The following is a 27,671-nucleotide window of genomic DNA, read 5'->3' on the forward strand; positions in this document are numbered from 1 at the left end:
CTGGACAAGCTTGTTGACGAACCTTAAGTATGTTTAGCTGACACAATTTAAATTCCATTCCCAGTTTAAGTGTCCAGACTAGCTTTTATCGTCACTATTTCTTTTTCAGGAATGCGTTTGTTTTTGATACACAGTTGAAATAGAAGAGTGTGTGTATGTGTCCTCAAATAATTTTATTCCAATAAGAATAAATTTTTCCTGATTGTTAGTCCAGTTTGCCAGCTGTGACTTTGCTGTTCTTCTCTACTCTTTGGTTCCTACTTTTTTCTACACATTTCATTGTAGTCCACCTTAGTAATTGTTATGGACTACTTCACTGATGACCTTATGTTTGTTCTTAACCTTTTGGTTTATTTATTTTTAAAAAAGCACTATGAAATATATACAATATAAAAATATTTATTTTTGAAAGTCCTTTCTTGTTGTGTTGGTTAATTGAGTGTGCCAATGAAGGCAACAAGGACTCAGATGTCTTTTGTCTTCCTGTTTTGTCATCCTTAGCAAGGTGGGCTGCCTGCTTAGCTCCCTCAACGTCCTAATATGGCTGCCACAGTTCCAGATGTCCCAGGCAGATGACCAAATCCCAAAGGAGAATATTGTTTCTCATAGCCTGTATCGTTTTTTTTTTGGAGATGGAGTCTCGCTCTGTCGCCCAGGCTGGAGTGCAATGGCGTGATTTCGGCTCACTATAACCTCCGCCTTCCAGGTTCACACAATTCTCCTGCCTCGGCCTCCCAAGTAGCTGGGATTACAGGCGCACATCACTATGCCCAGCTAATTTTTGTATTTTTAGTAGAGATGGGATTTCGCCATGTTGACCAGGCTAGTCTCAAACTCCTGACCTCAGGTAATCCACCCACCTTGACCTCCCAAAGTGCTAGGATTACAGCCACTGCGCCCAGCTGCCTGTATCTTTTAAAAGAACAAAGAAATTATTTCCAAAACGTCTCCAGCAGATTTTGCCTTAATTCTTGTTGGTCAGAACATCATTTATTATGTGCTTATTTCCAAAGCAGTCGAGGGAACTGGAATTATAGTAGTAGACTTACCAAATTTTGAACAAAGTTGGCTTTTGGTTGGCAAGGAAAAATCAGGAAACTTAATATACATAGTGAAATAAATCTGCCACATAAGCCATTCTAATAGGGTTGCTAGGTAGGTGGATTGAAGGAGATGAATAGAGAGTGTCACAAAATGACTAGTACGATACTCTAAAAATATGATAAGGTAATGTTATTTGCTGGAATTCCACCTGTTCTATAACTTCCTGACCAAACATAAAAATATTAAACAGATTTGAGACACCTTTCTATAAAAAGATGAACAGTGTGTGAAAATAAGTAAGTGATTATAATCCATTAGATTCTTCTGAACCTATTTTTAAAAATCTGTGATTTCCAGAGATAGTCTTTAATCAATTAGATAGAATGTATTTTTTCATTACACTCTAATGTAACAAGTGTTACATCAAAATAATGCTTCATTATCAATGAAGTGCCCCAGGATTTTGTATGTGAGTAAATATTACCTGGGAATCTTAGTGTTTAACTTTTATGTATCACCTCTTCTTTGCCCCCAGCAGCCATATCATCCAAGACTCTGGTAGTAAAAAGAATAATTTCTGAAATAATGAAATTACCAGTTGCGCTAACCAGCAGCAATTTGGAGTGGACCTTATAGAAAAAAATTTTTTCCTCTGGTGTTATTTGCCACTGCAGTGTTCTGCAGTGCTTGTTGGGGAGAGACTGATGACTCATTAACTCAGATGGGTTGCCTATGCTGCCTTTCTGGATTTTTCCTCTTCTACCACAGGGTTTTTGTTTTTGTTTTTGTTTAAATCTTTCACAAATGGGGTGGAGAGGGGCACTCCTATAATTTGTAACCAAAGAATCTTAGTTGTAAGTTGCGTTTACTTTTTTACCCTTAAACAAGGTTGAAGTCATAACAGCTAAAGGCAACATTTTAATATAATCATTGATTTGATTTTTCTATGAGTGCATCTGTGCATACCACACTGCTTTCACGAAAGTATGTAATAAGTATTGCTGCTTTTATTTATTTATTTATTTACTTTTGAGACTCTCACTCTGTCACCCAGGCTGGAGTGCAGTGGCGCAATCTCCGGCCACTGAAACCTCCACCTCCCAGGTTCAAGCAGTTCTCCTCCCCCAGCCTCCCAGGTAGCTGAGACTACAGTTTTGCGTCACCACGCCTGGCTAATTTTTGTATTTTTTGACAGAGACAGTATTTTACCATGTTGGCCAGGCTGGTCTTGAACTCCTGACCTCAAGTAACCTACCTGCCTTGGCCTCCCAAAGTGCTGAGATTACAGGCATGAACTATCATGCCTGGCCTCATGCTTTTATTTTTTAAATGTTGGAGAACAACAATAGTTGTATAGGCCGGGCACGGTGGCTTATGCCTGTAATCCCAGCACTTTGGGAGGCCAAGGCGGGCGGATTACCTGAAGTCGGGAGTTCCAGACTAGCCTGGTCAATTTGGCGAAATCCGGTCTCTATTAAAATGCAAAAAATTAGCCAGGCATAGTGGCTCGTGCCTATAATCTCAGCTACTTGGGAGGCTGAGACACAAGAATTGCTTGAACCCAGAAGGTGGACATTGCAGTGAGCCGACATTGTGCCACTGCACTCCAGCCTGGGTAGCAGACTGAGACTCTGTTTCAAAAAAAAAAAAAAATCAGTAGGTATATATTGTCTTAAGAAGGAGTTATTAAATAGCCTGTAAAGCTATTTTATGTAGCATTAAATCATATCATAGTTTGGACCTTACAGAGATTTGGGATAAAATTAACTTTCAGGCCAGGCATGGTGACTCACGCCTGTTATCCCAGCACTTTGGGAGGCTGAGGCGGGCAGATCACAAGGTCAGCAGTTCAAGACCAGCCTGTCCAATAAGGTGAAACCCCGTCTCTACTAAAAATACAAAAAAAATTCGCTGGGTGTTGGGGCGCATGCCTGTAATTCCAGCTACTTGGGAGGCTGAGGCAGGAGAATTGCTTGAACCTGGGAGGCAGAGGTTGCAGTGAACTGAGATCACACCACTGCACTCCAGCCTGGGCGACAGAGGGAAACTCGGTCTCAAAAAAAAAAAAAAGTTAACTTTCAATATAATCTAACTTGCAGTATAATTTGCTTATTGAAAGTTGGTGTTCTAGGAGATTGTTTTAATATTTTTAAAAGCCTATTCTTTTTCACTGAGAAGCATGAGCATTCAATGATGAAGCAGAAGGTTTTAGTGGGGTATTTTTAACTATTCACAGATAATAAGGAAGAGTTATAAACAAATTAGTATGTTGTATGACCATGCTTACCAAAATGCTTTATGTTTAGCCATATTCAGTCATCAGGTCACTATAGTATGTCTGCGTGATGAGTAATTTTTATTTCACTGTGGGGAGAAAACACTTGGATATTTTTCTTTCTTTTTTTTCTTCAGTTTTTTTTAGTTTCTTATTTTTATGGATACATAAGTGTATATATTTACGAGGTACATATTTGTCTTACAAAATTTATTGTATGAGATGAAGTAGAGTATAAAACTTGTTTGGATTTCAGAGAATATACAAGAGCATGCCAAGAAATTTCCCTACTTACGGTAGACTGCTATAGCATCCTGTTTCTGGTTCACATTCTGGGATGGAGTAGATAGAGTGGTTATTCACGTCGATGTTTACTTGAATCAATACATTTGAAAGGAAGGGGGTGGAAGCAGAGTTGGGCAGAAGAAGAAGTTGAAATGCAGTGCAAGTCCCACAGAGCCTCAGTTACCCAATGGGAGAGATCTGGAGTGAGTGTTGCTTGTGAGAGTATCCTGCATCAGGCTGAGATGGCTGGGCCTTTGTACCTCATTGTGTCCATTCAGCAGGTGCACACTGCCCTGCAAGTGGTGTGAATGCAGGCAAGGCAGCTGTCAGCATCTCAGGCTGACCTTGAAGGGCTGACAGCTGTTAGTTATTCAGTAATCACTATGGGAGTGCTTTTTGGACTGGGGATATTTGAGCAGAGACATGAATGATGTTAATAAATGAATCCTAGAGAAAAGAACGTTCTAGGCAGGAGCACAGGAAATATAAAAGATCCATGTTGCTGTAGCAGATTAAAATGTAAATATTTTAAAACATCAAAATGGACAAAAATGCTTGGAATTTTACACTTTAAAACTTGTGTTTTCATAATTATTATGAAAGATGTGGTAAGAGCAGATTTCAGGATGTATTTACAACCACTTCTCTGTATAAACACAATGGAGTAGAGAAAATTAAATTACTCAGAATCATCATCATTTTTTTCTCCACTTAATATTGGCCTTTTTTTTTTTTTTTTTTTGAGATTCAGTCTTTCTCTGTCACCCAGGCTGGAGTGCAGTGGTGTGATCTTGGCTTACTGCAACCTCTGCCTCCTGGATTCAAACAATTCTCCTGCCTCAGGCTCCTGAGTGGTTGGGATTACAGGCGCGCGAAACCACACCCGGCTAATTTTTTTGTATTTTTAGTAGAGATGGGGTTTCACCATGTTGGTCAGGCTGATCTCAAACTCCTAACCTTGTGATCCACCCGTCTTGGCCCCCCCAAAGTGCTGGGATTACAGGTGTGAGCCACTGCGCCTGGCCAATATTGGCTTTTTAAAAAGGACAGTCATCTTGGTTTGCTAATACAATAATATTCACCAAATTAATGCAAATTTATGGATCTGGTGACAATTATCTTTATGTAAATTTGTGGAATTATCACTAGGACTCTAGGTTCTCTTGTTAGTATGATGTCACTTCCTAATGTCTGCTGTCTTTGGCATAAATTAAATAATATGTGCCTAAAAATTAAAGAGTTAAAAAGCATAGAATCATTAAAATTCTCATGTTGGCTAGGATTTTCCAGCTGACTGCTAAACCCACAAGACAGCTGAGTCATGAACAAACTCATTTGGTTTCCGCTAATCATTGCTCATACATTTGGAGGCATGCACTGTTTAGTCTTAAAGGGAAAGTATATAAATACTCGTTTTAAAAACCCAGAACAGACATCATTATTCCCTCATAAACTTTAGAATACCTTCCTGAACCACAGGTTTCAACCATCTGTAGGGAAGCTTTATTAGATACTTTGATGCCTCTTTGTTCATCCCTCCAAGTCTCAGCTTAACCTCCTGTTAAGTCACTTTCATCTTACCCAAGTCTAGGTTAGATGCCATTGCTTTATGCTTTTCTAGATGTCCAGCCTATAGTACTCCTAAGAGAGCACATATATCACCTTATGATAACTACCTGTTTGTCTTTTCATCCCACTATGCCAGAAGATCCTTGGGGGAAAGATTGTGTCTTACGTCATTATATTTTCTATCTATAATATAGCAGGTGGCACATCATCAATGCTTAAAAAAAAATACAGTTGGTCTTAGAAAATATAGTTATGATAAAATACACCTGATAACTAGGGGAAAGAAACTAGTTAAGTGACTAGATTTGGTTCAAGATAAGAACTATGTACCCCATCCCAGAATGTGAACAAGAAACAGGATGCTATAGCAGTCTACTATAAGCAGGGAAATTTCTTGGTATGCTCTTGTATATTCTCTGAAATCCAAAAAAACTAGCTGAGTGACTAGATTTGGTTCAAGATAAGAACTACTAGATTTGGTAGCAAGATAAGAATCACTGGACACTTTAGAAAAAGGCTATCTTAGCTTATATTAACAGAATAAAATTAGTAGTCATCAGTATTACTTTTCTGTTAGGGATACTGTTAGATGCCTCACAAAAACCCCATTAGATTTTAGAGATGAAACTGAGGCTCAAAAGGATGAAAGAATTTGATTTGCCTAAGGACACAACTTATAAATTCAAAGTCTTCAAACCGTGGCATTTGTCTCTCAATAAAAAGAAGCATTTGCCAGGTGTGGTGGCTCACACCTGTAATCCCAGCACTTTGGGAGGCCGAGGTAGGCAGATCACGAGGTCATGAGATCGAGACCATCCTGGCTAACATGGTGAAACCCTGTCTCTACTAAAAAATACAAAAAATTAGCCAGGCATGGTGGCGGGCGCCTGTAGTCCCAGCTACTCAGAAGGCTGAGATAGGAGAATGGCGTGAACCCGGGAGGCAGAGCTTGCCGTGAGCCGAGATTGTGCCACTGCACTCCACACTCCAGCCTGGGCAACAAAGCGAGACTCCGTCTCAAAAAAAAAAAAAAGCATTCAGGGCCAGGCACAGTGGCTCATGCCTGTAATCCCAGCACTTTGGAATTACAGGTGGGTAGATCACTTGAGGTCAGGAGTTCGAGACCAGTCTGGCCAACATGGTGAAACCCTGTCTCTACTAAAAATAAAAAATTAGCTGGGCATACTGGCGCACACTGTAGTCCCAGCTACTCAGGAGGCTGAGGCACAAGAATTGCTTGAACCTCGGAGGTGGAGGTTGCAGTGAACCGAAATTGCACCAGTGTGCTCCAGCCTGGGTGACAGAGTGAGAGTGAGACCCTGTCTCAAAAAAAAAAAAAAAAAAAGGGGCAGCATTCAGAATAAATGAAGTAGTACTCTTCAGTACTCAATCATACAGCATCTAGAATGTTGTTTTATTTGTACTAGTTAAAAGAAATACTGACCTTGTGAAATACTTCTAGAAAAGGGTAGTTTCAGGAGTGAGGGATCTGAAAAGATTATGCTTTGAGGGACAGTGGAAAGCACTAAAGAGAATTTGCTTGGAGAGGAAACATACCTTGTGTGGCTATAGTAGTTGGAAAAAATAGGGCCAGAGGATAGAAGTTAAGGGAAGTAGATTTAGTTTGGATATGAGATAGTATTTCTAAAAACAGAATGGCTTTTTCCAAATTCAGGACCTATATTCAAATAGTGTTACTGATGACATTTTTGTAAGCATATTACATTTCACAAGGAACTTTTTTTTTTGAGACGGAGTTTTGTTTTTGTTGCCCAGGCTGGAATGCAGTGGTGCAATCTTGGCTCACTGCACCCTCAGCCTCCCAGGTTCAAGCAATTCTCCTGCCTCAGCCTCCTGAGTAGCTGGAATTACAGGTGCCCACCACCATGCCCGGCTAATTTTTGTATTCTTAGTAGAGACGGGGTTTTGCCGTGTTGGCTAGGCCAATGTCGAACTTCTGACCTCAGGTGATTCGCCCACCTCAGCCCCCCAAAGTGCTGGAATTATAGGCATGAGCCACCTCACCCAGACACAAGGAACATTTAAGCAAATTTGTAAGGCAATCACAAGTCTGGGGTAGGTGGTAGCATTATTACTGTTTTTCAAATGCAGATATTAAGAGATTTTGATTTGTCCAAGATGTTCTGCAGCATGTTATTGGTAGGACCAGAATGTGATCCCAAGTCTGCTGACCCATGATCTCATGCTGTTTCCACTTTAATAGGCAGATGACCATGTATCATGAATGCTATAGAGGAAATACCCATATTTGGGGAGGAACTTAGACTATGTATGATTGTCAGTTTCTTCTGATTTTGAAAATCTTTGATTTTCTGAAGATTGAAATTTCACCTCATTCACTTGTTCACTACTTCTTTGAAGACTCCTCCCAACCTGTTGTCCAATTAAATATGTTTGTCTTTAAATTTTCTTTCTGTTTTCCCCTGTATTATCTCATAGTTTCTAGAAAGTCTCGTTCTGTCTCTTTAGATTCCAATGTTTTACAGTCCTATGCCTGCTCTTAATGACTTCTTCTACTGTGTCTTCAGGAAGCCAAAAAACCTAATAAATTTCTGCCAGGAGCAGTGGTTCATGTCTGTAATCCCAGCACTTTGGGAGGCTGAGGCAGGCAGATCACTTGAGCCCAGGAGTTTGAGGCCAATCTGGGCAACATGGTGAAACCCTGTCTCTACAATAAATGTAAAAATTAGCTGGGTGCGGTGGCATGTGCTTGTCTTGCCAGCTACTGGGTGGGGTGGGGACGGGGGCGGCTGAGGTGATCACTTGAGCCCAGGAGGTCAAGGCTGCAGTGAGCCGTGATCCCGCCACTGCACTCCAGCCTGCGTGACAGCAAGAACTTGTCTCAAAGAAAAAAGAAACAAAAACTTACTTTACAGCTACTTGTTCACTATACTTCATCCATATTGGTCTACACTTCTTCAAGTTGGAATCAGTTTCTCCTCTGTTCCCAAGGTGGTGTTTGCCCCTCAGTTGAGCATTTAAGTCATTTTGTTTTACTATACAGCTATTTAAAGCTTCAAAAGCTCTGTAAACATATAATAAATGGAATTCCATTGACATTCAAGCCTTACCTATTTCCTGAGCTGCTTCAACTTATCCTGCCTACCCTACTTTAATTCTGTTAAAGTAATTGAATACCATTCTTCTCATAATAGTTCTCCCTCAATCTTCACTGATTTCCTTGTGTTTATAGAATAAAGTCCACTTGTTATTTTGGCAGTCAGTTCAAGATCCACAAATTAGTCTTTACCCTTACATCCTTGTTTCCCACTGCTGCTTTAATATAAGTCTTTTATACCAGTCAGGCTGGTCTGTTCACTATTCCTGAATGTTTTTCTCCATTCTTTTGTTATTGGCACCCCCTCTACCCTCCGCAGTGTCTTTGCTACCTTTCTTTTTCTACTGTGTGCAAATTCTACCTGACCTTCAAGATGTCTTCTCTAAACATTCTAATCTTTGAACTTTTAGTAAATAAGGGTGTATTATTTGGTACTTTATCACTTACTGATCTATGACTCTTTGTGGTTATTTTTGGACATTATTTAGCTTTTCAAGTGTACCTGTATTTCATCTCCCTCATTCAATTGGTAATAGTTATTAAGGTAGACCAGCAGTCACAAATAAACTTTCTCCTTTGGAATCTGTTGTCAGTTTTCAATGTGAACTTGGATAGTTCATGTTTTTTAGATTGTATATCTGTAAAGTAAGAGGTTGAAATGAATTTCTTAAACTATTCTGTGTGTTCCACTAAAAGAAGGAAAAACATTCCTAGTTAAAATTTAAAGATAGGTAATAAATAAATACTTTTAAAATGTAAAATATATCATTTGTTACATTGTTAAAAATGCTGTGGTATAAAATAAAGTAGGGAAGGAGGGAGGATGTTGCAGTTTTAAATAAATGGACAGAGAAGCCTCATGGAAAAGGTGATGTTTGAGTAAAGATCTGAAGGGGTACTGAACATGGTGACTCACACCTGTAATCCCAACACTTCAGGAGGCCAAGGCCAGAGAATCACTTGGGCCCAGGAGGTTAAGACCGGCCTAGGCAACATACTGAGACCTCGTCTTCACAGAAAATAAAATAAAATTAGCCAGATGTGGTAGCACACACCTGTGGTCCCAGGTACTAGGGAGGATGAGGTGGGAGGATCTCTTGAACCCAGGACGTTGAGTTGGCTGTGAGCCATGATCACACCATTACACTCCTGCCTAGCTGACGGAACCAGACCGTGTTAGAAAAAAAGACCTGAAGGAGGTGTAGGAGCAGATACCTTGGAGAAGAACATTCTAAGCAGATGGAACAACCTGTTCAAAGGCCCTGAGGTAGAATGTGCTTGTGTTTTTGAGAACTGACAAAGAGTTCAGAATGTATCTGCAGCATGATTAAGTGGAAGAGTAGTTGGATAAGTCAGAGAGGTCATTGAGGATGGGCTTGTTGTAGGGGTGGATAAATCTTTGAAAAAACTTTACTTTTTTGTTATACTTATCGATATTTCTTATGAAATACCTCACATAGAGATATAATTCAGTTGTGATATAACCATTGAGCATCCAGGAATAGGGTAGTTTTAACTACATTTTGGGAATTTTGGCTGGGTTCAGTGGCTCACGTCCATACTCCCAGAACTTTGGGAGGCTGAGGTGGGCAGATCACTTGAGGTCAGGAGTTTGAGACCAGACTGGCCAACGTGGCAAAACCCTGTCTCTACTAAAAATACAAAAATTAGCCAGGCGTGGTCACATGCACCTGTAATTCCAGCTACGCTGGAGGCTGAGGCACAGAAATTGCTTAAACTTGGGAGGCAGAGGTTGCAGTGAGCAGAGATCCTTCCACCGCACTCCAGCCTGGGTGGTGGAGTTAGACTGTGTCTCAAAAACAAACAAATACTAGCTGGGACACACCTGTAGTGGTGTGTCCTGTAGTGGCACACACCTGTAGTCATAGCTACTTGGGAGGCTGAGGCAGGAGGATTGCTAGAGTCCAGGAGTCTGAGGCTGCAGTGAGATATAACTGTACCACCACACTCCAGCCTGGGTGACAGAGAGCCTCTTAAAAATTGTTTCAAATTAAGAAAAAGGAAATTTTTATATTCTACTTTGAAGAAGTATAATAACTCAAGAATACACCAAGGATGAGAGTGGTCTCATCTTAGTGGACTACCTGTATTTTGGTTCTTTTGCTTTAGGGTTTATAATTATAGCTTATTTATTTATTTATTTACCATAGGTAAACCAACATGGATTTTTCCAAGCTACCCAAAATACTCGATGAAGATAAAGAAAGCACATTTGGTTATGTGCATGGGGTCTCAGGACCTGGTAAGTAATACATCATAATCTCAAAATAAGGATATCTAACTTTGATTAATGTCTTTTCAAAATATTTTACATAGAAATATACAACTTTCTGTTTACCTGCATAAATTCCTTTTGTCATTAGGAGATCTCATAGTGACTGTAAGACTTAAGTAGAATCTGTATCATAAGGGCTCATCTAGCATTGATTATCTAAATTTGATAATTATTGAGGTGCTGCTTTGTGATATCCTGTTTATAATTATGTAAATGTTCAACCAGTGTTCAGTTTTATGTGTCTTAATTTTTTGTTAAATTTGAGGTAAAAAAACTATGAAGTATATTGCTTTTAATATGTAATATCTTGCATATAGCAGGCATTCAGTAAATGTTAATTTTTTTTGAACTTTAATAATTCAAATGCTCAAAGCATTTCTCAGTAATATTAGCTTTTGCGTTTTGCATTTATGAAACTTTTTGAATGGTTAAGTGTCTTATTAACTACCTGTGGGAAAGAAGTTTTAGTACCCAAACTTTGTGTCCATTCTGCCAAAATGTGGAGTGCTGCTTTTTAAATAATAAATCTTGCGCCAGTATTTGTTTTGTTATTGAATACTCCCTCTACAAAATGTGATTCACAGTCACAGTTTCTCTAAGTAAAGCCTGCTTAGTGATGTATTATCCTTCAAACCTCATGCTATATAGTCTTTTTCTTGTTCCAGTTACAGTAGTGGTGATGACAGTTTTTTGATGTTTATGCAAATGAAAACTGTCAGTCACTGTCCCCTTTTTTCTCCCCCAAGAACTTGGTGTTTGAGCTTGATTTCATTGGCAAGTCATTAAAAGGTTATCAGTATCTTTTGCCATGCAGAGAAATAATTGTCCTCTCAATGATCATAAGGGTCTTTAGGAAGGACAGGCTAAACCCAAGAACTTTTAGAGAAAAAGCAAAAGAACATCAAAGAGTTCAGGAAAAAATATTCTGTGAAACTGTGTAGTAAACTGCTCCTGGAAACAATTTTTTAAAAAAAATTTTTTTAGATTTTACTTTAAGTTCTGGGATACATGTGCAGAAAGTGTAGGTTTGTTACATAGGTATACATGTGCCATGGTGGCTTGCTGCACCTATCAATCTGTTATATAGGTTTTAAGCCCCACATGCATTAGGTATTTGTCCTAATGCTCTCCTTCCCCTTGCCTCCTGCAATTTTTAATTCTTAAGTACTTAATAAGGCAATGGAACAATGGCATCCTTTTTTGGCTTATGAAATATGATTTTTAAATTTCACTATCTCTGGTATTTCAGTGCATCTTAATTCTTAAGTAATCAGTATAGAGGTAAATATTTACAGAATGAATAAGTCTTCATTGTTTTAACACAGGTTAATTAACTCATAAAACTTTAATAGTTTCCACTGAAGTATTACCTGTTATATAGTTCTAATCAGTTGTATCACAAGGCTAAATATTAAAAATTGGTTTATTCTTACACGTGTCTAAAAATACGGCAACCTTTCCTTTCCTCCCTGCTAGAAAAGTAATTTTTGCTTACTAGACAACATGGTCCAAAATAGTAAGTTCAGTAAATGGAATTCCATTGATAATTTCTTACCCAATGGTGGTGACTGATTGTAAATATCCTTATGGCCTATGAAAAAAATTTTGTAGATGTGCGTGTGAGTTTTTCTAGTAGAGCTATTATTAGTTTTTCAAAAGGGTCCATGTCCCAGAATAGTTTTAAGAACCACTGCTGTAAGTTGTTAGAAAGTAAAGATGTTCCTTTAGGTGTGTCTCTCAAAGGAAATGGTAACAGCATAGCAAAGTGATAATTGTGTGGCATTCCACCATACTACTAGCCAAACCATTTATTCCAATTTCTACTTTTAAAAGTTTTTTTATTGTTCCAAAGCCTTCACTCCATATATCATAGCAACTCTCAGAACATACTTGAATCCTACCAGGTAAGTTTGCCATGCAGAACTTGAAATGTTTGCAAAGTTTTCATGTATATTATGTAAGTAAATAATCTTTGGCTTATCTGTTTATATTATACACTAAAAATGTATCTATGTGAAACTACCAGTATGTTCAATAGTAGGTTTTTATTCTTCTTATGAATATATGAGAGAGGCACGATACTGGGTTTATTGGGTGTTTTAATAATTTGTGACTATTCACAGAACACTAGAGTTTTAAGTAATCAAAATAGTCTTTTGTTCTCTTCAGTGGTTACAGCCTGTGACATGGCAGGTGCAGCCATGTATGAGCTGGTGAGAGTGGGCCACAGCGAGTTGGTTGGAGAGATTATTCGATTGGAGGGTGACATGGCTACTATTCAGGTGTATGAAGAAACTTGTATCCTTTTTGGCTCAATTTCCTGCCACTTTCTATATTTCAAAATTTAAGGATTTAGGCCAGGCACAGTGCCTCACACCTGTAATCCCAGCACTTTGGGAGGCCGAGGCAGACGGATCACCTGAGGTCAGGAATTTGAGACCAGCTTGGCCATCATGGTAAAACTCCATCTCTAATAAAAATACGAAAATTAGCTGGGCGTAGTGGCAGGCGCCTGTAATTCCAGCCACTCGGGAGACTGAGGCAGGGGAATCGCTTGAACCCCGGAGGAGGGAGGTTGCAGTGAGTCAAGATTGCACCGCTGCACTCCAGCCTGGGCGACAGAGTGAGACTCTGTCTCAGAAAAGAAAAAAAAAAGTAAGGATTTAAGCCAAAGGTAGAAGCAGCAAAGCAGCAACAACTAATGTTATTAGAAGCATGAAATGCTGGTGTTGTGAAGAGACCTAAATTATACAGGAGTACGTTACAGAAAGAGAGAAAGGTACTATGAATTAATATTCTTATTTTAAGAAATTAGTATCTTCTGAACTTTCATTGCTCTTACTGCTTCAGTAATTCATGAACTTCAGGGGGATCAACTGAACTTTTTCTTCAGTGGGACACATACTGTAGAAGAAAGCGTAAACAGAATAACAATATTGATTTGTGAAGTTAAAATTCTTCAATTATGATTTCGGTTTAAAATAGTAAGTCCACAAATAAATTGGTCACCATAATAGCACTGAGTGACGTATTACATTTCAGTTTTATTACTAGGAAAGCTTTACTATTTGGTTATCATAATTTTGGCTTTTAAACATAGTATTTATTTTCAATTTTCTATGAAAAATAAGCATAAAGGGTTAAGCCTAGTGAAGAAGAATCACTTTTTTAGTGCTTCTATATGTGTTTTACTTTGATTCTCAAAATCAGCATTAATTATTTGAGTATTTAATCAAGATTTATTTGGTATGATGTTTTTGCCATTCTAAAACACATGCATGCAGATAACTAGTCTCTCTATAGTACTAGGTGCCAATTTAAAACAAAATCATCTAAAAATTTTAAATAAAAACAAGTTTTTGTAGCTATGAAATCGTAACTAATCAGAAATATTTTTTCTATTGTTACTTTTATATTTTGTTTAATCTTTTACATGGCTTGAAGATTTAAAATAAATGAAAATGTAAACAGTGACAACCCTCCTTGCCTCTGTTGTCTTGTATCTAGCCATTTATCAAAACACATACACACTTCCATGCACACATGCAACCACATTTATAGCTCCCTTTATTGTATATCCTTCTAGTTTAGTAATTACAGACATGAGCAAATACAAATATTTGTATTTTTCTTTCCTTTTTCTCTCTCTATATGTATTTGTTTTTTGTTTGTTTGTTTTTTTGAGATGGAGTCTTGCTCTGTCGCCCAGGCTGGAGTGCAGTGGCACGATCTCGGCTTACTGCAACCTCCGCCTCCCAGGTTTAACCTATTCTCTGCCTCAGCCTCCCGAGTAGCTGGGATTACAGGCGTGTGCCACCACACCCAGCTAATTTTTTGTATTTTTAGTAGAGACGGGGTTTCACCATCTTGGCCAGGCTGGTCTTGAACTCCTGACCTCGTGATCCACCCGCCTCGGCCTCCCAAGATAGCATATTATATGTACTGTTATACACCTTGCTTTTTTTCACTTAAAAGTATATGTATTCTAGAAGATAAATAGATATGTGATAAATATAGTAAAATGCTAAAGGTAGAATCTAACTGGTAGAGATTGGAAGTCCACTGTAAAATTCTTTCAACTTTGTTGTTGTTCAGAAGATTTTCATAATCAAAATTGGAAATGAAAATACATAGTTTAGAGATATTTCTAGAGGAATTCATGATAACTCTGGTTCTTTTTTTTTTTTTACAGCCGTATAATAATTCCATCATATAAATGTACCATTATTTACTTAACAATATCTTAATGATAGAAGTTTTGGTTTCTAGTCTTTGGTTGTTATAAACAGTGCTACAGTGTAAGTATAGTAAGAATTCACAGAAGTTGGATTCCTAGGTCAAGACTTACCCATTTTGAATTTTGATAAATATTGCTAAATTGCTCTCAGGAAAAGTTGTACTGATTTTACTCCTGTCAACAAATGTGTGAGAATAAAGTGGACTCATTATGCTTATTTATATGTTTTATTCTTATTTGTATGTTTTCAAAATAACTTTATTTTTAAGATTTTAGGTTTTGTCCCAGTACTAATACCCTTATCAGGGGACTGATTCCTTAGCCGTATATGTGAAGCAATGTATTAACGAGAGGGTTTTGCTTCTATTTTTAGCCCTGTGGTTTCCAAACTTTGCAGAGGCATTCTGAGAAGCTGCAGCAAACTCATGTGGTGCCAGGATATTTAAAATTTTTGAGGCAAACACAGGAATGTTAGACATATTGTCAGACACCACATGAACTAGTAGCTTGAGATAATAAACAGTTTCATTATGTTGCTGTACTATATTTTTGTCAGTGATGTCATATCTTTGCAAAGCTGAGTTTTTGGCAGTTGCTAAGCTACAAAAGCAAGTATACTGTGAAAATCAAAATGGAACAGGTTTCCAATCTGATTCCAAGATTGGAAAATTATATAGTTCCCCAAGGGCATATACATTCATAAGAATTATGGATATTTAGAACTGAAATTAATATTCTTTTTTTTTCAACTTATGCATATATTTTTCTCAAATTGCTACTCAGTTGTTAGGACATATATACATATTAGGTTATTTAGACATAACTATTTAATAAATGCAAGTGTTAGATATATCTTTTGTCCTGGGACACTGAAAAAAATTACTGAAAACACTATAAATCCTGTGAACTGAGAAAGTTTGGGAACTTCTGTTTTCACTTCTTGAGTGGCATTTCCTTGTTAAACTGTGGTATTTCCTGTTAATAGTGTCTTTAAACCTTCATAGTAGGTTTTCCTTAGCTGCTGTTTTTAGCTGGTGTTTCTGTTGGAGATCCTGTACTTCGCACTGGTAAACCCCTCTCTGTAGAGCTTGGTCCTGGCATTATGGGAGCCATTTTTGATGGTATTCAAAGACCTTTGTCGGATATCAGCAGTCAGACCCAAAGCATCTACATCCCCAGAGGAGTAAACGTGTCTGCTCTTAGCAGAGATATCAAATGGGACTTTACACCTTGCAAAAACCTACGGGTATGTCTGTGTAACCAAGAATTTCTGAAGTTCTTGAAAGAATATAAAATGAATGTTTAGTAAACTACATTGTACTGGTAGTCCAAATAAAAATAGACTACAGAAGCATAGTTTAAATTTTTTCTTAACTCTACTTTGTGGGATTTTAGAACTAATGTTTTATTGATAAGTCAAGTAAATGATTTAAATTATAGCAGCAGGGGCAAGTCTACTTGACATTTATTTGAAAATTAAACAGCAAATACATTTATCCTCTAGGTTGGTAGTCATATCACTGGCGGAGACATTTATGGAATTGTCAATGAGAACTCGCTTATCAAACACAAAATCATGTTACCCCCACGAAACAGAGGAACTGTAACTTACATTGCTCCACCTGGGAATTATGATACCTCTGTAAGTATCATTTGAACTTTATCCTGCAGAGTGGCTCTATTTTTATATGACAGCTGCCCAGTTTTAGTGCCCTAAGTAATTAAACAATTGATATTTAATATGTAAGTTTTGAGTAACTCCTATAATTTTTGAAGGTTTTTTGTTTGTTTTTAACTTGGATTCAGGGATAAAAAAGCAGAACATAGTATTTCTTTTTAAAGAAATGTAACAGTTTTCTACCATCTTAACTGATGCTACATTTATTTAAAGCCCTAATTGTTTAGGCATAGAATAGACTTTGATTTTAATGGTGTATTAATATTCACATAATAATTATGTAATAGGACTGGGCGCGTAGTCTCACACCTGTAATCCCAGCACTTTGAGAGGGCGAGGCGGGCAGATCACGAGGTCAGGAGATCAAGACCACCCTGAGCAATATGGTGAAACCCCGTCTCTACTAAAAATACAAAAATTAGCCAGGCGTGGTGGTGGGCGCCTGTAATCNGGACTCTTGCTCTGTCACTCTGTCACCAGGCTGGAGTACAGTGGGGTGATCTCTGCTCACTGCATCCTCTGCCTCTTGGGTTCAAGCGATTCTCCTACCTCAGCTTTCCAAGTAGGCGGGATTACAGGTGCCTGCTACCACACTCGGCTAATTTTTGTTTTTTTAGTAGAGATGGGGTTTCACCATGGCCAGGATGGTCTTGATCTCCTGACCTCGTGATCTGCCCACCTCAGTCTCCCAAATTGCTGAGATTACAGGCGTGAGCCACCGCGCCCAGCCTAATTAAAAAAAATTTTTTTTAGAGACAGGATCTCATTCTGTTGCCCAGGCTGGTCTTGAACTTCTGTACTCAAGTGATCCTCCTGCCTTGGCCTCCCAAAAGTGCTGGGATCACAGGCGTAAGCTGTAATCCATGCCTGGCCCTGGATTAAAATTTAGACCTTTAATGTTATTTACAGTCACATAATACCAAATACATTAGGCTCATAATCTTTATGGGTATGAAGATAACTTTATTGAAAAGACTATCATAGCATATAATTTTCTCCCAATAAAATGTGATAAGAAATAGTAATTTTTTAATCATTTCATAAGAGTAAGACTGTGCTCTATCAGATATGGAGAACAAGAGTTAAGACAGGGATTTGGGGAAATCAACTAGACTTGCACACTAGTTTGGAGACTCACTCCCAATGGAGCAACCCCCCTAAAGCAGATAATTCAAATTCATATTTCAACAAAATTAGAGATTTCTGTAGGGCCATGGACATTGGCGCTATTTGTGAATGTTTGAAAGCATCTCAATGTTCACAAATGTTATTGTATTACTCGTTACCTTTTTGCTTACATGTATCACCTTCCTAACCCCAAGGAGAATCGGGTTACTTTGATTTTGAAGGAAGAAATGTTCACAAATTTGACCATACTAAAATCGTACTGTATTTTTATAGGATGTTGTCTTGGAGCTTGAATTTGAAGGTGTAAAGGAAAAGTTCACCATGGTGCAAGTGTGGCCTGTACGTCAAGTTCGACCTGTCACTGAGAAGCTGCCAGCCAATCATCCTCTGTTGACTGGCCAGAGAGTCCTTGATGCCCTTTTTCCGTAAGTTTGAGATGTGTCCCATGATTTTCCCTCAGAGTTATTATATGTGCTTATATTTTTATTATCTTCATAGATAAAGGGTTTATGTGTTTAACACTGTAATACATTATCTAGAGTAATAATGGTGAATTAAATATTTTTCTATTGCTAGCACTTATTATAAATTCAAACCATTGAAGATTTACTTTTTTCATGGTTGCCCACAGAAAGCATTATTTCTGAAACTTTTCTGGAAAAATTAAATTTGCTGAAGAAAATCTGTACCAAAACAGTATAACTGTGTTTCTTTTTTTTCTAGTTGAGACAGGATCTCACTCAACCCAGGCTAGAGTGCAGTGGCGTGATCTCAGCTCACTGCAACCTCTGCCTCCCAGGCTCAAGCAATCCTCCTCCTGCCTCACCCTCCCGAGTAGCTGGGACCACAGGCATGCACCACCACACCTAGCTAATTTTTTGTATTTTTGGTAGAGACCAGGTTTGACTATGTTGCCTAGGCTGATCTCAAACTTCTGAGCTCAAGTCATCCACCTGCCTTGGCCTCCCAAAGTTCTAGGATTACAGGCGTGAGCCACTGCACCTGGCCACCATGTTTCTTAAGTTATCCTAGACTGGAAACCAAGACAGAAGCCCCACCCAAATAACTGGGATAATATTTGGAAGAGGGAAAGAAAATAGTACAGAATGTGCTTCTAAATGCTGTAGTGCACCCATACCTCTGCAGAAACACGGCTTTAATCTGATTTTTGGTGAAGGAAATCTCTGCAGTCATCACGTGATCCAGGGGATCAATTTAGTCCCAAACTCCATCCCAAACTGAGAAGCAAGCAACATGAATACCTAACTTTAAGTTTGATGCTGGATCTGCTTCTAGATTTAAAATTATTAAATAATTCAGATGACAGAGCAAGGGGGAAAATGCCCTATTTCATGGCAAAGAAGTAAATACTCCAATATCTATAGCTTTCAACTGATGTAAATTTTTGGCTTAAGCCTTTCTATAACCAATTGTATAATTTTATGGTAAACTGGTTTTGTGATGTACAAAGTTCAAATGATTTAAGTATAAATTATTACCAAGCAATTTATTAGGTCACTCAGTAAACCAAAAGCATGCACAGGAATAGATTTCCCAGTATAAAGTGTGTATTTAATTTATTTGCATGTGTAACTTTTTCAAAACAAAGAATTGTGGTATAATTAAAAAAACAGTAGATTTATGTCACCATAAATTGATGATTTCTATTAAAAGTAATGGTAAAAACTGTCATTATTTTTGCACTGACTAAAATCAACTGGGCTCTCTCTGCTGCCCAGCAATCTTTCTTAATTTGTTGTCTGCTCTTTCCATTTTCTACGACTGCTTAAAAAACCATAAACCATCTCCTCTCTCTCTCTCTCTCTCTCTCTCTCTCTCTCTCTAAGAGACAGGTTATCACTCTGTGGCCCAGGCTGGAATGTAATGCCTAGATCATAGTTCACTGTAACCTCAAACTCCAGGGCTCCAGTTATCCTCCTGTCCCAGCCTTCTGAATAGCTAGGCCATAGACATGCACCACCATGACCTTCTAATTTCTAAATTTTTTTGTGGAGACAGGGTCTCGCTCTTTTGCCCAGGCTAGTCTTGGGCTCAGGCAGTCCTCCCACCTCAGTCTCCCAAAGCATAGGAATTACAGGCATAAGCCTCTGTGCCTAGCCTTATTTTATCTTATTATTTTCTTATATCTCTCTTCTCCAGTTTATGGAATATATTTCATAGTGCTTTCTATCTTTAACTTGTGTTTTTGTGTTCCTTACCTACTTTATTTATTTATTTTTATTTAGTTTTATTTTTTTTGAGATGGAGTTTTTTGCTCGTCACCCAGGCTGGAGTGCAAAGGCGCGATCTCAGTTCACTGCAACCTCCGCCTCTCAGGTTCAAGCAGTTCTCCTGCCCCAACCTCCAGAGTAGCTGGGATTACAGGTGCCCACCACCACACCCAGCTAATTTTTCTTTTTCGTTCTTTTTTTTTTTTTTGTATTTTTAGAAGAGACGGGGTTTTACCATGTTGGCCAGGCTGATCTCGAACTCCTGATCTCAGATGATCCACCTGCCTCAGCCCCTCAAAGTGCTGCTGGGATTACAGGCGTGAGCGACTGTGCCCAGCCCCTACTTTATTTATTAATATCTATTAGCAAGTCAAGTAATCCATACTTTGTTTTCTTTCTTTAGGTGTGTCCAGGGAGGAACTACTGCTATCCCAGGAGCCTTTGGCTGTGGAAAGACGGTGATATCACAGTCTCTATCCAAGTATTCTAACAGTGATGTAATCATCTATGTAGGATGTGGTGAAAGAGGAAATGAGATGTCTGAAGTCCTCCGGGACTTCCCAGAGGTCTGTATAAAGCTTCAAATAATATCCTAGAGAAAATACCACTAATCAATGTTCATTGACAATTAATAAAGCTTTGTGTTGGGTCTGGAGCAATGCTGTCATTCATCAAGGATCTTTAAGGAATTTTAAAATTATATTTGTAATTAATTTGTATATTCAAGAAAAGAAATTTTAATTCTTTTTGTGTGTGTGATGGAGTTTCGCTCTTGTTGCCCAGGCTGGAGTGCAGTGGCACCATCTCAGCTTACTGCAACCTCTGCCTCCCAGGTTCAAGCGATTCTCCTGCCTCAGCCTCCTGAGTAGCTGGGATTATAGGCACACGCCACCACGCCCAGCTAATTTTGTATTTTTAGTAGAGACGGGGTTTCCACCATGTTGGCCAGGCTGGTCTTGAACTCCTGACCTCCAGTAATCGACCCACCTCAGCCTCCCAAAGTGCTGGGATTATAGGCATGACCCACCGCTCCTGGCCAGGAATTTTAATTCCTAAGTCAAACAATTGAAAGTTTCTTTTTATGGTCTGGTGGTTTTTACTTATTGAGAGAAAGATGAAATAAAACATTTATAGATGTGAACTTTGCATATGATTTATAATCTAGATTATTATAGTAATATTTCTTTTTTCATAAAATATTTATTTTATTTATGAAATTGAAATAATATCTATCTTCTTAGCACTGTGGAACAGGGAAGAGAGGTTGGAGTGGTTGGGAATATTACTTTAGGGACACTGATTATAAGAGGCATTAAATATGGGCAAAAGTTTAAAAAAAAAAAAAAGAAAAAGATGGAGGGCTAAAATGTTACCTTAAAAATTGGAGATTCACTAATATGTATTTTACCTCTAGCTCACAATGGAGGTTGATGGTAAGGTAGAGTCGATTATGAAGAGGACAGCTTTGGTAGCCAATACCTCCAATATGCCTGTTGCTGCTAGAGAAGCCTCTATTTATACTGGTGAGTATATAATTGGAATAAAAGCAGTTAATATCTGTTCTTAAGTGTAAAGCTGGCACCAAACTTTTCTAAAGAACTTTTTGCTTTCATTCTAAAATGTCTCTGTACATATAAGCACATTCCTAGCTTTTAAAAAATATTTTACTTGGCCAGGCGCGGTGACTCAATGGCTCTGGTCCCAGTACTTTGGGAGGCCCAGGCGGGCAGATCACTTGAGGTCAGGAGTTCAAGACCAGCCTGGCCAACATAGTGAAACCCTGTCTCTACTAAAAAGACAAAAAATTGGCTGGGCGTGGTGGTGGGCACCTTTAATCCCAGCTACTCAGGAGGCTGAAACAGGAGAATCGCTTGAATCTGGGAGGCAGAGGTTGCAGTGAGCCAAGATTGCGTCACTACGCTCCAGCCTGAGCGACAGAGCAAGACTCTGTCTCAAAAAAAAAGAAAAAAGATTATGTATTATATCTTCAGAATAAATGAATATAAGACATTTATAGAGCTGCCTCAATTTTTTTAATGATCATAAAATGATCTTATACTACCTTTTTTCACTACATATTTTATCATTGATCTAGTTTTAAATATAGTTGTAACTTTGTAACTTGAGTTATCAGCTTTGAATTAATATATTTTGTCTGGGGATATAAAAGATAAGACAATTCATGTGTTAATGACCTTCCATCTTTGGTTCCATTTCCATCCCAGCTTTTATGTCTACATTTTCAGGATTTATAAAACTTACATTCTGTTCTGTAGCCATAAAGCCAATATTTGAATTAACTGTAGACCTACATTAAAATGGAGTTAATGCTCACTAGCAGTCCTTGGCTATAATTTCTCCATTTCTTTATTGGCTAAGATTTGACTTTTGGAAGTTTCTTCAAGAAGATTTCTGGCAACTATGTTCTCTGAATTCTTGTTTCTTCATAAATTTGATTTTTTTTTTCTACTGCCTTTAAACTTTAATAGTAGTTTGGCTGAGTATAAAATTCCTGATCAGCCGGGCGCGGTGGCTCAAGCCTGTAATCCCAGCACTTTGGGAGGCCGAGATGGGCGGATCACGAGGTCAGGAGATCGAGACCATCCTGGCTAACACGGTGAAACCCCGTCTCTACTAAAAAATACAAAAAACTAGCAGGGCGACGTGGCGAGCGCCTGTAGTCCCAGCTACTCGGAGGCTGAGGCAGGAGAATGGCATGAACCCGGGAGGCGGAGCTTGCAGTGAGCTTAGATCTGGCCACTACACTCCAGCCTGGGCGACAGAGCGAGACTCCGTCTCAAAAAAAAAAAAAAATTCCTTATCAATATTTCTTTCTTTGAGAACTAGTATTAAATGCTGGGGACATTAAAAGCCGAGGCTGGCCTGCTTTTTTCCTTTTGTAGGTGATTTTTCTCTTTTCCCAAAGGACTTTCTCTAACTTTGAAGTCTCTTAACTTTATTAGGATATATCCCAATATTGGTAGTTTCATTAAATTGTACTGGAGACATAATGTACCCTTTTAATCTATGAAATAAGTCTTTTATTTTGGAAAAATTTAGAAAATTGCATCTGAAACTTTTTCTCTTTCATTATGGCTATCTTCTTCAAATATACCAACTGGACATATTAGATTTTTGTTATCTGTTTTCCATGTGCGTTATTTCCTCTCTGATCCTTTTTATTTAGCCTTTTGTCTGTTCACAGGATAAATGGTATTTATTCTTTGTGTTGCTTCTAATGAAACCTTCACTTCTATTTCTTTTTGTTCTGCCAGTTCATGAAATAACTCTTCTTATCTTGCTCCATATGCCTTGAGATTTTATTTTGTAGTAGGCTGCATTATTATAGGGTTTTTTTTGGTTTTTTTTTTTTTTTTACCTGTGGTCACAGTTTTCATTTATTCATTGGCAAGTTATTTGACCATCATTATATTCTTCTCTTCTGTCTTTTTTCTTATTTTATCTTTGTTTAGATATTGTATACCGATGTTTATTATTACTGTTACTCATCTTTGTAGGAGATGGGAGGGGTGGCTGTGACTGTGTCCTGGGTAGTAGGAATTCTTCATGGTAACTTGTGAGGTTTACTATGGCATGCAGCTGTGTAAAAAAGCTATTTTACTCTTCTTGCCTAATACCAGAAATCAGCAGCTGTAAGACCATTCACAGTGAATTCTTCCCCTCTGCCTCACTCACTTTTCACTTAGTGAAAATAGGGAGTACCTACTTTTGTTTTATTCATCCCCATCTCCCTGCTTCTCTTTGATGCCAAACTGGGTACAAGGAACTCCTGCAACTGGCCATGTAGCTTTTTGCAGTGTTCCAAACAAAGCACTGTTGCTCCTCAGGATGTGCCTTCAAGTTTGAAGAAGCTTTATCTGAAACCTGTAGGTCTGTCAGAATTCTCACTTACTCATGTGTATCTGTCTTTTCTGCCATTTCTTTCTAATATTACAAGTATCTGTGACATTTCATCACAGATTTAAAACACAGCGTGCTTGTATAAGAAAGGATCTGTTCTTATTAGATTGGAATATGTGGTAATCATTGTGTTGTTGAAGCCTTAATATTGATAATGTTTCCTAAAGACTTTCTTCATGAGACCATTTTATGGATGCCTCAACAGTCAGTATTTTTTATTCTGAAAGATGCAATATGATAAATAGTAAAGTGCTGAATTTTCCATTAATTATGTTAATTTTACTTATATAAACCTCTGTCTCTTTACCAGTAAAATAAAGAAACCAAGGCATTAGATTTTGGAGCTTTTATAACTATACATTTTTCCTAGTATCTTAGAGTTTCATAACACTTTGTACTTTTTAGATGACATTTAATTCACTTCATCTGCTATATAGAAGTATATAGGGCAGGCATTATTCCATTTTTAATAGGTTAGGAAGCCACACTGGGAGATCGAGTTATTTTGCTAAGGTTAATGACAGAATAGGAACTAGAACCCAACACCCATTTCTGTATATTAGCTGCTTATCAGTGGTTTACTGTCTAAATTTACAGGATAGGACCTGATCTCCATAGCAGAATAATCTGGACAATTGAGATATTACTCATTTTAATAACATTTGTTACTTTTGAAAGTAACCGCCCAAGCTGATTGGTTAAGGGTTACTTTTGCATGCATACATGCTTGTGTGTGTGTATGTGATATATATAGAGAAGCTACATTTGAAAATTAATTTCAGACTTAATTATTTCAACAAATAGAGAAAGTCATTTCCTGCTTTCTAAAATGTGCATTATATTAGGGTAAGCTAGGCTATGGCATCAAATAATTCCAAATGTATATTTGCTCAGTATAATAGATGTTTATTTCAAGTGTTCAGGGGACTCTTTATTCTGTCATCCTGGGCCACGATCCAGGCTGAAACGAACTCTACCATTTTCAACACATGGCTTCCAGGACTACTGGGAGTTCTCTCCATTTCAGTAGGCCAGAAGGAAGAAAGAGTATGGAAGAGTATGTGACTTGCCTGGCCATAGAACACATTATTTTGACTTGAGTTTTCTTAGCCAGAGATCAGTTACTTGGCCATATCTAAGTGCACAGGATGCTAGGAAACAGTTCAGTGTGTGCCCAGAAAAAGAGGAAGAGCAGCTTTGAGGGAGCCATTAGCAGTCTATGTTGTGTGCTTTTTGCTTTAAAGTTTTCTTAAGGGTGGAAAGATCGAGGATTTTATATGCTAGCTTTGTAACTTATAATAATATTCTTCCCAATTTAGGAATCACACTGTCAGAGTACTTCCGTGACATGGGCTATCATGTCAGTATGATGGCTGACTCTACCTCTAGATGGGCTGAGGCCCTTAGAGAAATCTCTGGTCGTTTAGCTGAAATGCCTGCAGGTAAGTCTGTGTATTGCTTATCATGTAAACAAGGCTGATAAGGATTTTCAGGGCTGGCTTAGAAACTCTGTTTTAAAATTTCTTTTCCTTTTTCAGATAGTGGATATCCAGCCTATCTTGGTGCCCGTCTGGCCTCTTTTTATGAACGAGCAGGCAGGGTGAAATGTCTTGGAAATCCTGAAAGAGAAGGGAGTGTCAGCATTGTAGGAGCGTAAGCACCCAAACTGTGTACTTTATAAAAGGAAAAAAGTTACAGATGTATTAAACAGAGAAAAAAAGTCACTTATTGTAAAGAGAATATTTAGCTCCCACTGGGAGCAGAGATTCTTAAGGAGGATTGCACTCCAGAGTCACCTAAGGAGCTCTTTGAAGATGCATATGTTTAGGCAATTTCTACATGTTCTAGGTACCATAGGTTTGACTTTAATTTATATATGTTTAATTTAGATACTTATTTTATTTTTGTAATTTAGAAAATTATAGACATAATGAGGTGAGATTGCATCTTGGTAAAACGAAAGTGAAGATTCATGATCACTATGTAAAGCCATACTTTTTTTCTTGGAGCTTTTCCTTCTTGCTTCATCTATTTGATTAGAATAATAAAATTGATTATAATAAAATATCTATCTCATGTCTCATACTAGAAAGTGTTCTGTAGTTTCCATTCTTATTTACAACTAAATACTGGCTTTTGTTTAAGATTTTTAGGTAAGATTTTCTTTCCAAAGGTCATTTCTGAAGTTATTCACATTAAAAAGTTGTTTACATTAAAATTGACTTTCAAAAAAATTTAACATTTTTATATATGTTATTTTTCATAAGCGTTTCTAATGACTGTATTTTTTTGTAATGACCATATATTTTTTTTAATTTAGAGTTTCTCCACCTGGTGGTGATTTTTCTGATCCAGTTACATCTGCCACTCTTGGTATCGTTCAGGTATGTCTTTCCCTGGTGTAGTCAACTTCTGAGCCTTTCCTCCTCTCTGCAGCCCCTGCTGTTCTAATGCGATCTAATGTAATCATTGTAAATTATTTAATTTAGTCTCTAAAGTATAGGCAATGGTAAAGTCTGTTTTAGAAACACTCTCAACACAGAGCCTTTAATACTGTTTTTTTTCTTAGCTGTTTACGTAGGATATTTAATAAACTTAATAATATATAAGTGGAAAATATATCTAGGTAGCAAAGGTTTGATTAGTATTAGAGTAATACTATCCTTTAAGTCATAGTAACCCTAGTTATAGAAACAAAGCGGCCCAAAAATGTGTAATACCCAGAAGTTATTTCTCTTCACAGTATGATCCAAGGCTCTCTTCTGTTTAGTAATAATTCTGAGTCCAGGATTCCTTCCATCTTGTGACTCCACTGTCACCTGGCCTGGTGATCATCTGCATCTAGCTGACACAAGTGAGCTAGGCCTTGTGTACCCACCTTTTTCGAACCTTGAATTCGAAAGTGACAGTCATTCCACTCATTCTGTTAGCCACATCCAGGTGAAAGCAAGGCTGGAAAATGCAGTTTCTGCCTAAGCATTTGCTTCCCAGTGACAAGACATGAATTTTAGTGGATAGGTAGCCAGCTTGACTATTAAAAGAAGCCCAAATAAAAGATGTGTACAAATCAGAGCTATAGTTTTTTTTAAAAAAAGTGATATATGTGTATTATTCATGTGGGAAAAACAGAATATTTACTTGTGTTTATGACAGTATCAGATAAAAGGAAAGGGCGGAGGCTAAATTTACAACTCTCAAGCTCTTTAACATTTGCTAAACTTTTGAGTTTCAAATTTTGGGGGAAGAGGGCTAGAGTTAGAAATGCATGGAGTATCTGTGAATGTTTGCCCTTACAAAAATCACTGTCAGTTGTTATTGGATTGGCCCTGTGAATGATAGGGAGCTAAATTTAATCAAAACACTTAGATATTTTTGTTTGGTTTTGTTTTTATACAGAGTTTCGTTCTTGTTGCCCAGGCTGGAGTGCAATGGCACGAACTTACCCCACTGCAACCTCCACCTCCCAGGTTCAAGCGATTCTCCTGCCTCAGCCTCCCAAGTAGGTGGGATTACAGGCACCCGCCACCACACCCGGCTAATTTTTTGTATTTTTAATAGAGACAGGGTTTCACCGTGTTGGCCAGCTGGTCTCGAACTCCTGACTTCAGGTGATCCACCTGCCTCGTCCTCCCAAAGCGCTAGGATTACAGGTGTAAGCCACCATGCCTGGCCAGTTAGAGGTTTTTAATCAAAGTAAAGTGTGTATTCCATCTACATAAACTTTTTCTGGTTCTATTGTACCATAATTTCAAAAGAGTAAATTAATTTTTCTTTTTGCTGTTGGATTTGACACACTATTAAGAAAATACAGGTAAATTTTAAATTTGATTTGTAGGTATTACCCACTTTGAAAATAAAAGGAAATAGATTATTGTCATTTTCTGCAAATTTTATTCTGTCTTAATTTTACTTAGTATATACTAAAACG

General features: G+C 37.9%; 1 protein-coding gene across 4 annotated transcripts in view; it reads left to right on the forward strand.

The window, feature by feature from the left end:
* ATP6V1A (ATPase H+ transporting V1 subunit A) overlaps nucleotides 1-27,671 on the forward strand; it is a 61,795-nt gene that overhangs the window by 19,945 nt on the left and 14,179 nt on the right. For 2 of the 4 annotated variants that reach the window (XM_025375414.1, XM_025375418.1), the window contains exons 2-11: nucleotides 10,424-10,515; nucleotides 12,718-12,846; nucleotides 15,817-16,031; nucleotides 16,290-16,427; nucleotides 17,865-18,016; nucleotides 20,226-20,388; nucleotides 21,237-21,345; nucleotides 25,063-25,185; nucleotides 25,282-25,396; nucleotides 26,064-26,127. In XM_025375414.1, the coding sequence (XP_025231199.1) occupies nucleotides 10,434-10,515; nucleotides 12,718-12,846; nucleotides 15,817-16,031; nucleotides 16,290-16,427; nucleotides 17,865-18,016; nucleotides 20,226-20,388; nucleotides 21,237-21,345; nucleotides 25,063-25,185; nucleotides 25,282-25,396; nucleotides 26,064-26,127 (1,290 nt within the window). In that variant the 5' untranslated portion in view covers nucleotides 10,424-10,433. Of the gene's footprint in view, nucleotides 1-501; nucleotides 506-10,423; nucleotides 10,516-12,400; nucleotides 12,453-12,717; nucleotides 12,847-15,816; nucleotides 16,032-16,289; nucleotides 16,428-17,864; nucleotides 18,017-20,225; nucleotides 20,389-21,236; nucleotides 21,346-25,062; nucleotides 25,186-25,281; nucleotides 25,397-26,063; nucleotides 26,128-27,671 lie in introns of all 4 variants that reach the window. The other 2 variants (XM_025375415.1, XM_025375416.1) reach the window with 2 other exon arrangements.

The sequence above is a fragment of the Theropithecus gelada genome, chromosome 2 (assembly GCF_003255815.1).
Source record: "Theropithecus gelada isolate Dixy chromosome 2, Tgel_1.0, whole genome shotgun sequence".
NCBI classification, from domain to species: domain Eukaryota; kingdom Metazoa; phylum Chordata; class Mammalia; order Primates; family Cercopithecidae; genus Theropithecus; species Theropithecus gelada.